Raw genomic sequence first — 10419 nt, 5'->3', positions numbered from 1 at the left:
TTGGCTGCTGAGGTATTCGCATTATTGAGGTGTACCTAATAAAGTGGCCACTGATCATATTTCATCAACCTGAAAAATCAGCAGTTTCTCTCTCTCCACTGATGCTGCCTGAACTGTTGGGAATTTCCTGCATCAGTTTGTTTTACACTTTCGTCATTCTCCCCTTAAGTATGACATTCATAGAGCAGTACTGAACAGAGTGGGTCCCTTAAACCCATCTGCTACATGCTGATCTATTGTTCCACCTATTCCCATTGATCTGGCTGCTCCTGGAACATCACCCTCTTTACCCCTCCCATCCATGTACATGCCCAAGCTTCTCTTAAACGTTGAAATTTAACTCACATCCAGCACTTCTGGCAGCTTGTTCCACACTCTCACCACCCTCCGAGTGAAGAAGTTCCCCCTCACGTTCCTCATCGAAAGAACTGACCGACACTTTTATCAGAAAGTTGGAAGTATGCAAGCAAAACATTGGGAGAAGAATGCTCTCACAGTTCCGCTGCATGGAAAGTATGGCACTCTCTTTCACAGACGGTGATTTGCAAGAGTACTGCTTACACCTCATCACCATTTTATTCAGCTACATCATCCTCCCTCGTTTCAGTTGCCCTCATTTGGCCCGTAACCCTCCAAATCCCCTCTCCCCCTCCACGTATCTATCCAAACACTTCTCAAATGTTACAATTGTGCCCGCCTTGACCACTTCAAGTACTCACTGCCCTCTGTATTAAGTTACTTTTCAGGTCTCTTTTAAATCTCTCCCCTTTTATCTTGTACCTCTGCCCTTCTGGACTCCCCAGCCCTGGAGAAAAGACTGTGACCATCTGCTTTATCTGTGCCCTTCATGATTTTATAAACCTCTCTAAGGTCACCCCTCATTCCCCTGTGCTCCAGGGAATAAAGATTGGGCCTGGCCAACATCTCCCTATCACTCTGGCCCTTTACCATCCTCATAAATCTCTTCTGCACCCTCTCCAGCTTGACAAAACTATGCATTCTGAATGCTGCAGATCACGTCCAAACGTTTGGGAGTCGCAACCCAGTAAGAACCAGGAGAAATCCAAATTCCCACCTTTGCACCAACAACTACTCCTTCAAACCTCGAGATACTTATTTGCACACCTCACTCCAAATCAAAACCTAGTATTTTCCACGTCACAAAACAAAAACTGGAACCTTTCATATATGATACGTTTATGTAGAAATTTGTACATGTTTTAAACAAAGTGAAAATATGGAGAGTGGAGGATAGGGGTATTCTCAAGAGGCAGCAGATATGAAGGCAGTGGATCTTCTGGGCTAATCAGCCATTCTGCACTTTAAGGAGAGGAATTTTGCTCAGGCCTGGAAGTTTATCTCTGCGTCACGGTAGATGTGCGTTGAAATTGTCAAAAGCCTATTCCACTGCGGGGAGAAGCAGTCGTCAGCTTGGTCATTCTGTGGAAGCGTTAATTTTCAGCCACCAAACAGATGAAGAGATCTTTGAGCTCAAGTCAAACCCACTGTACTCAGCATCCGCAGGAGAACAAGCAGTTTGGTCAGCCCAGCAATGGATATGGTCCTTGTTACTTAAACTGCGCAGTTCAGCTTATAAACTGGGCAAATAAGAAGCAACACCCACACAAAATGCTGGAGGAACTCAGGGTGAAGGGTCTCGGCCCGAAACTCTTTTCCGTAGATGATGTCGTTCCTCCGTGTGTGTGTGTGTTACTTGCTTGCCCAGTTTACCAGGATTTACAGATTTTCCTCTTGTTTGCAAATAAGTAGTGTGTGTTTTTCAGGCGGTGTGGCTGGGATGGGGTGGGGGGGGGGAAGAATCTCTATAATTTGTGAGTCACGTGATTGTCTCAGTACAGAGGGCCACCCAGAACCAACTTCTCAGCCCACCCCAAAGGGGCAGCAGCAGGCAGTGCCCAGGATCAGGGACCCCCCTCCCACCTCATCCTACCAGGGACATAAAGACTGAGGAAGCCCAATCCCCCCCCCCCGCTCACCCCACCAGGGACATAAATTGGGCCTTACTGACAGAAGGGTACAATTCGGGGACCAACTAGAACCTTTGGTCCTTGTGCTCAACTCCACAGGCTCCGTCAAGCAGGCACTGCAGTGAAGCTCAGGTTGCAGTAAACACAGGGGCATCTCTATCTACCACCCCTCCCTTCCTCTCTCTTCCCAATGTAAGGCCCCACCCACCCATCTCCAACCCTCCTCAACTTCCTCCAACCTCAACGTAATAAAAAGTTATTTACAGTTTTCAATATAAAAAGTGGGGTCAAATATTGACCAGCTTCAAAGAACATCTTTTAAAAAATTCTCTGGAGGGTCAAGGGATCCGAGACTGAAAATGGGGTTCAGAGGGTCAAAGGTTACTCTGGTGACCTGGTCACCAAGGGTAACGGCTGTGTCTGCAAACCATGTTGGGAGTGCGTGGCAGCCTCAACGGAGGAGGGCGGAGTCAAAAGGAAGGTGGGCGTGGCAGCCTGGGAGAGGCGCCGAGAGCTGGCGGGCGAAGGGCTGGAGGCAGGTGCCCTCGGCTTGGGCTGGGTGTCCGACTTGACGCTGAGCGACAGAGGCTGGGCCTGCTCCGGGCCCCGGGCTTCCGGCACCGGTTGCCGGGTGGACGGGGAGGGCGGTGAGTCCAGGATGCTGCTGCTGGCGGCGGAAGCGGAGACAGGCAGCGAGTAGATCCCTTCCGCGTGGACCAGCTGTTGGCCTTTCAGCCTCCGACGGGAACCGGGTACCAGCGACTCTGCAAGGGAAGGAACCGATCGTCAGAGAGCGACCGAGAACGTAGATTGTCCCAGCGCACGCACACCGTACACACCAGTTCAACGCAACACACACAAAATGCTGGAGGCACAGTCCCTACTTCAGGATTGGAAAGGAAGTGGGAAGACAGCAGAATAGAAAGGTGGGGGAAGAGGAAAGAGGATAGCTAGTGAAGCTAGGTGGGTGGGAAAGGTAAAGGGCTGGAGAGGAAGGAATCTGATAGGGAGAGGACAGTGGACCTTGTGAGAAAGGGAAGGAGGAGAGGATCCAGAGAAGGTAAGAAGAGGTAAGATACCGGAGTGCAGAACAGAAGAGGGGAAGGAGAGGAAGAATTATTTTCACTGGAAGGAGAAATCGATGTTCACGCCATCGGGTTGGAGGCTACCCAGGTGGAATACAAGCCGTTGCCCCTCCACCCTGAGGGTGGCCTCATCACGGCACAAGAGGAGGCCACAGATCAACATGTCGGAACAGGAATGGGAAAGGGGATTAAATTGCAGATGGAGGTGGGAAGGGACTGAACCAAAGGGGAAAGAATGGAGTTAAGGTATGAGGACACGAGTTCAGTGGGGCAGGAGCAGGTAGAGACAATAGGCCCACCTGGGTGGTCGGGCTCCTCTGACTGTGCTACACACAAGTTGAAGTGTACTGACATTCAACCGTACACATCATACAGCTAAATGAAACTTCATTCCTCTGGGGCCAAGGTGTCACACACAGCACAAACAGTCTCAAATTAAAATGAGCACAGGTCCCCAAGAGGCCTAGCCTGAAGATCGACAGACTGACATAAAGTGCAAGTTGCGTATTTGTGTAAGACAGTATAACGTCACTGGCACTATTCCAATCATAACACAGTCGTACAAACACGTGAGAAAAAGCAGCAATTGAAGATGAAAAGTGACCAGTGCAAGATGAGTGTGTGTCCTCGAGCTGGGACAGACAGCTTGAGGGAAGAAGCTATTACCCTACGGACAGGTCCTGGTTCTTATTCCTGAGGGGAGCTGGTCAAAAAGAGTGAGGGAAGGACGGGAGGGTTCTTTGACAACGCTGGAGGTGCTGCACCACTGAGAGTCGTCTCTGTGAGTCTGAGACTGGAGGCCCGGAGGCGGCCTGCCCTGGGGTGAGCCACCCGTCTGTGCGTGTGAGTGCGCGGGTGGCAAAGCGACTTATTCTGCTGCTGTTGCCGCTTGTGTTGGCCTGTTGAACACAGCGGGGCATGCTGCGCTGGCGGCAGAACATGTGGCGATACTTGCAGGCTGCCCCCAGCACAGAGTCATAGAGCGCGACAGCCCTTTGGCCCATCTAGCCCATGCCAAAACATTAATCTGCCTAGTCCCATCAACCCGCATCTCGATCACACTCGTCCCATCCATTTAGCTATCCAAACTTCTCTTAAAAGTTGCAATTGAACCACATCCAGCTCGTTCCACACTCACACCACCCTCCAAGTGAGGAAGATTCCCCCCCCCCCCCCCACACCCCCTCAGGTTCCCATGAAGTATTTCACTTTTCACCCTCAACCACCTTCCAAAGGCGTAGTAGGTGTCAGGGTGAGCAAGTTGTGGGCACGCTGGAAGCAAGCCCAGCACGATCCTCACTGATAACATCTGACACCAAATGGTGCATTTCACTGTATAAGGCCAGTCCCTGCTTAACCCATGACCTCTCGTGTTCATCTCACCCAGCCTCAGTGGAAAAAGCCTGCGTGCATATATCCCTCAATTCTGTATATGTCTAACAAATCTTCCCCCCCCGCCCCCGCCATTCTCCTACACTCCAGGGAACAACCTTTTCATCCTTTCCCTATGACTCAGGTCCTCAAGCCCTGGCAACATCCTTGTGAATTTTTTATGTACTTTTTTTTTTATTTTACTGATGCATTTCCTGTTGTTGGTAAAAAGCCTTAGCTTTTTACGGCTTCGGTCAGACTGAACTGAGTATCTGGCTTTGGCCTCTTGTCTGAAAAAGCGATGTGCTGGCATTGGAGAGGGTCCAGAGGAGGCTCACGAGAATGATCCCGGGAAGGAAAGGGTTAACACACGAGCAGAGTCCCTTACTCGCTGGAGTTTAGAAGAATGTGGGGGGAGAGATGGATCTCATTGAAAGGTATTGAATATTGAAAAGGGCTAGATTGAGTGGACTCCCGCACTTTTCTACAGTGGGGGAGTCTAGGGCCGGGGTGAAGAGGAATTTCTTGAGCCGGAGCGAGACGAGTCTGTGGAATTCCTGGCCGCAGACAGCTGTGGATGCCAAGTCATTGTTTTTTCCCCCAAAAATAGCTGAGTTTTATAGGTTCTTGATTAGTCAGTCGGTCAAAGGTTACGGGGAGAACAGGGTTGAGAGGGATAATAAATCAGACATGATAGTGAATGGCCAAATTCTGCCCCTACATGTTATGATATTGCAATGCTCCAAATTCAGCCTCACCACCGTCTAATAAAATTTCAACAAAACATCACAACTCCTCTGTATCTCTGTTTATGAAGGCCAATGTCTTTATGACCCTATTTACCCATGACACCACTTTCAATGAATTGTGGATCTGGACTCCCAGATCCCTCTGTTCCACCGCGTTCCCCAGCACCCTGTTGTTCACCATGGAAGTCCTATCCTGCCCTGTCTTCCCAAGGTGCAGCAGCACACACTCGTCTTCATTAAGGAATTACATGTAACTTTACACCTCTACAGCAACTCTGTTGTTTTAATTCACGATCCACGCCTGCACTGAATGGAACAGACCCTTCAGCCCATCTCCTCCTTGCCGACTGGGATGCTGTCCCATTTGCCCGTGCTGGACCCATAGTGACTCTGCACAGCTGCCCATCCCCAGAAGCATCTGAGGAGACCTCGTCCAAGGCAGGAATCCAGCCACTGCCCCCGGCTGTCCAACACCCCCCAGCTACACCCACCCCCATGGCGACCACGAGCAGACCCTCAGGGTCTGACGGACACACCTTGGTTACTCTCCTCGGTCTGCTGCTGCTTGCCTCGTTTCCTCTTTTTCCTCTTGCCCTGTAAGGTGGATACCAAGACAGTGAGTGCAATACAGTCCCAGGAAACATTTCAGCCCCCTGACCAACCCCTTCACCCTCGGACCAACTTGCAGCCCATCCTCTATTAAAGCCCTGGCATGATAACCAAACTCTGTACAACCTGTGGTGGCCCCTGACCACCCTTCCCCCCCCAACAGCCCCCTTGCACCTTCAGTGTCCCACACCTTGTCATGACACTTGGTTCTTTCTATTCCAGTCCAACGAGCCCTCACTGCCCATGTGACCGATTAACCCACGAACCCAAATGTCTTTGGAACGCTTAAGGAAACTGGAGGACCTGGAGGAAACCCACCTGGTCAGGGGCAGAGCGGGGCAGTACGGTGGCATAGTGGCAAGTGTTACACTTTACAGCACCAGTGATGGGGGCTCAGTTCTTGCCGCTCACTGTAAGGAGATTGTACTCCCTCTGACCGCGGGGGTGCCCCCACAGACGCTCCAGTTTCCCCCCCCACCTCCCAAAGACGTACAGGTCAGGGGTTAGCAAGGCGTGGGCACGTTACGTTGGCGCCGGAAGCGCGGTGACACTTGCGGGCTGCCGGCAGCACAATCCTCGGACGGTGTCGGCCGCTGGCGCAAATACCGCGTTTCTGCGGAAACTTGTAAAATGCTCTACCATGGGCACCAGCCTCCGCCCGCCGTGTCCAAAACAACGTCAAAGTGCAGTGCCGGCATCCGTCATCGAGGACCCCCCACCACCCAGCATGTGCTCTCTTCCCACTGTCACCGCCGGACAGGAGATCCCGCTATCCGAAAGTAGTGCGTTCCTATGGAACCTTTCATAAGCCGAAATGACGTAAAGTGAACAAGCAATTACCATTCATTTATATGGGAAATTTTTTTGAGCGTTCCCAGACCCAAAAAAATAACCTATCAAATCATACCAAATAATGCACAAAACCTAAAATAACACTAATATATAGTAAAAGCAGGAATGATATGATAAATACACAACCTATATAAAGTAGAAAATATGTACTGTGTAGTTTCACTTACCAGAATCGGGAAGATTTAGCCAAAACCAATTCGTAGGGGAAAAAATCAGCACATATACGCCTACGCACATACACGCATGCGCACACACCTGCCCGCACAAGGCTTCATGGTCATTGTAGTCTTTCTCTGGGTAAACTCAGGTCTAAAGTGGGCGCCTTTTATCGTAAAAGCAAAAATCCTCCGGATTTCTTTCGGTTAGCAAAAACAGGTGCTAACGTAGGTCTTTCTACAAGCGAAGTGGCCTAAAACGAACTTTCGTAAAGCAGGGTCTCCTGTATTTCATTGTACTGCTAACAAAGTTAACAAATTTCACGACATAACCGGTGATATTAAATCTGATTCTGATTATGTACATTTTGATGCTGATCTTTATCATTTGTTTCAGGAAGTGTCTGGCCACAAAGGAGGGGGCTGCTTCACTGACATAGTGACATTGATAGTGGCAGGAATCGAACCTGGATCACTGGTGCTGGGTTACCATACCGCCCCATTCTTCCCCCTCAACATCCGGCCGTTAATCAACACCCCTCCTTCCAACTCTGGCTTCCCAGACCCTGTCAAGGCACTACAGGTGTCCCCCGCTTTACAGAAGTTCATTTTATGCCACTTCGCTTTTACGAGAGACCTACGTTAGTACCTGTTTTCGCTAACCGAAAGAAATCCAAAGAGGACTTTTGCTTTTACGAGAAAAGGCACCCGCTTTAAACCTGTGTTGACCCTGAAAAAGACTACCGTGACCGTGAAGCCTTGCGCGGGCAGGTGTGTGCGCATGTGTGTACGTGCGTAGGCGTGTAGATTTCTTTCTACAAATCAGTTTTGCCTAAATCTTCCCGATTCTGGTAAGTGAAACTACACTGTACATACATTATTTCTACTTTACATAGGCTGTGTATTTATCATATCATTCCTGCTTTTACTATATGTTTGTGTTATTTTAGGTTTTATGAGTTATTTGGTAGGTTATTTTTTGGGTCTGGGAACACTCAAACATTTCCCCCCACATAAATTAATGGTAATTACTTCTTCGCTTTACGCCATTTCAGCTTACGGATGGTTTCATAGGAACGCTCTACTTCCATATAGCGGGGGAAACCTGTACTAGCATCCCTCAGCTCCACTTCCTGGCGCAAAGGGACCAGAGGGTCTCGTTGCCGCAGTTCAGGGTGCTTGGCCGAGCCAAGCCGGCTACTACTCACGTAGTTGTCCCGTGCTGACCAGCCGGGGTAGAGTTGTGAATGAAGTTGCCGCTCCTTCCTCGCCAGCTCGTAGTACTTCGACTGCTCCTCTCGGGTCAGCGCGTGCCACTGTCAGGACAGAGCAGGACTTCAAAATTCAAAGGGAATTCATTACCAACGTACGCATACGGTACCAAGATTATCACTCTACGCCCAAGTCACCTCCCAACAGGATCGCCGAGCAGGGGCACTCAAAAGTTTGACCTAAAAGTTATTATCTCATTTTGTTATCGACCAACATGGAAAAATGAAGGCAAACTTGGAAAATTAAAATATTAAAAAGAGAGGAGTTGTGAAAAGTACTTGAAAGTGAGCTTGTAGTTGCAAAGTTAGTTCAGAGTTGAGGTGAGTGAAGTTACCCACACTGGTTCAGGAACCTGATGGTTCTCGGGTGATAACTGCTCCCTAACCTGGCGGTGTGGGACCTGCTTGACGGCAGCAACTTCCTGGACAGTCGGGCTCCTTAGTGATGGAAACTGCTTGCTTGCAGCAGAGCTCCGTGTAGATGGGCTCCACGGTGGGGAGGGTCTTGCGTGCGGCTGACTGGGCTGCACCCATCAGCAGAAATGCGGAGAGGAAAGCCACCCCCCCCCACCCTTCCCAACTCAAGCAGTCACCCAGACCAGGCATGGCCCGACTACATCAGCTTCTAGAGTCTAGTAGCAGCACAAGACAAAATACTGAGGATCTCAGCAGGTCAGGCAGCATCCATGGAGGGGAGTAAGCAGCCAGCGTTTCAGGCCCAGACCCTACACGGGACTGGAAAGGAAGCGGGCAGAAACCAGGGTAAGAATGTGGGGCAGGGTGGGGGTAGTACAGCTGGCAGGTGATAGGTGACAACAGCTGAGGGGGAAGGTGGGTGGCTGGGTTATGGGGGGAGGGGGGTGAAGTAAGCAGCTGGGAGGTGATTGGTGGAAAACGTAAAGGGCTGAAGAAGAAGGAATCTTATATGAGAGGAGAATGGACCATGGGAGGAAGGGAAGGGGGGGGGGGGAACCAGGAGGTGAGAAGAGAAGGGGTGAGTGGGGAACCAATGGAATATGAGGGAAGGTGGATGTAAGAGAAGTTGCAGAGAAGTTGGAAAAGTTCATGATCAAATTGGAGGCTTCCCAGACAGAGTGAGTTTTTTCCTTCCTTATCATGGCAGTAGTGGAGGCCATGGTCTGACATGTCCGAATGGGAAGGCAGATTGAAACGGGTGGCTAGCGGGAGACTGGCAGTCTAGGGGCACGGTGTAAACGTCAGACTGCTGAGCCCAGAGTGTGGTTTCTGACTCAGGCAGGAGTACTACCCACTGAGTCACCATCAGCACGGAAGGACACTTCCTCAACTACCGAATCTTCCTGTTTTTAATTACTACCGTGCCTCAAACCAAGGTGGTCCACGGTCTCCAGAGAGGCAGGAGACCCATAAAATAAATTCAGATTCAGGCTTGCTTATCACACGTACATGGAAACACGCAATGAAATGCGTCAATACTCAGCAGAACAACACAAACAAGACAAATCCATCTCCACCCACCCACATACGTAAACAGACCTCCCGACTCCAACTTTCCGACTTCCGAATGGACTTCAGTATCGGCCCTGGACTAGAGGCTGATGGGACCCTGAACTCCAGGTGCACCGACCGACTGGCCCTGTTCACACGGACGTCCGATCCCCATCCAGGGATGTCCTTCGTCACCCGTCTACATCGCTGGACTTTGAATGCCAACCGGAGGCCAGGCCTCCACATCCTAATCCCAAAACCCAAATCTGACCTCTAGCTCCCCCCTCTGTCCCCAAAAACCATCCAAACTGGAAAAAAAACCCAAATCTGACCTCTAGCTCCCCCCTCTGTCCCCAAAACCATCCAAACTGAAAAAAACCCCCAAATCTGACCTCTAGCTCCCCCCTCTGTCCCCAAAACCATCCAAACTGGAAAAAACCCCAAATCTGACCTCTAGCTCCCCCCTCTGTTCCCAAAACCATCCAAACTGGAAAAAACCCCAAATCTGACCTCTAGCTCCCCCCCTCTGTCCCCAAAACCATCCAAACTGGAAAAAAAAACCCAAATCTGACCTCTAGCTCCCCCCTCTGTTCCCAAAACCATCCAAACTGGAAAAAACCCCAAATCTGACCTCTAGCTCCCCCCTCTGTCCCCAAAACCATCCAAACTGGAAAAAAACCCAAATCTGACCTCTAGCTCAGCCCCTCTGTCCCCAAAACCATCCAAACTGGAAAAAAAAAAAACCAACTCTGACCTCTAGCTCCCCCCCTCTGTCCCCAAAACCATGCAAACTGAAAAAAACCCCAAATCTGACCTCTAGCTCCCCTCTCTGTCCCCAAAACCATCCAAACTGAAAAAAAAACCCAAATCTG

At 50.2% G+C, this 10419-nt stretch overlaps 1 protein-coding gene across 1 annotated transcript in view; it reads right to left on the bottom strand.

Moving 5' to 3' along the window:
* Positions 1-1180: 1180 nt before the first annotated feature.
* The window catches only part of LOC140733284 (transcription factor 7-like 1), a 34012-nt gene continuing 24773 nt past the window's right edge, over positions 1181-10419 (bottom strand). The window contains 3 exon segments of the mRNA XM_073056422.1: positions 1181-2752; positions 5730-5787; positions 8018-8125. Coding sequence (XP_072912523.1) covers positions 2370-2752; positions 5730-5787; positions 8018-8125 — 549 coding nt within the window. The 3' untranslated portion in view covers positions 1181-2369.

The sequence above is a fragment of the Hemitrygon akajei genome, chromosome 1 (assembly GCF_048418815.1).
Source record: "Hemitrygon akajei chromosome 1, sHemAka1.3, whole genome shotgun sequence".
In the NCBI taxonomy this organism is placed as follows: domain Eukaryota; kingdom Metazoa; phylum Chordata; class Chondrichthyes; order Myliobatiformes; family Dasyatidae; genus Hemitrygon; species Hemitrygon akajei.
Note: the sequence above shows the minus strand (reverse complement) of the source record. Positions and strands in the feature narration are given on the sequence as shown.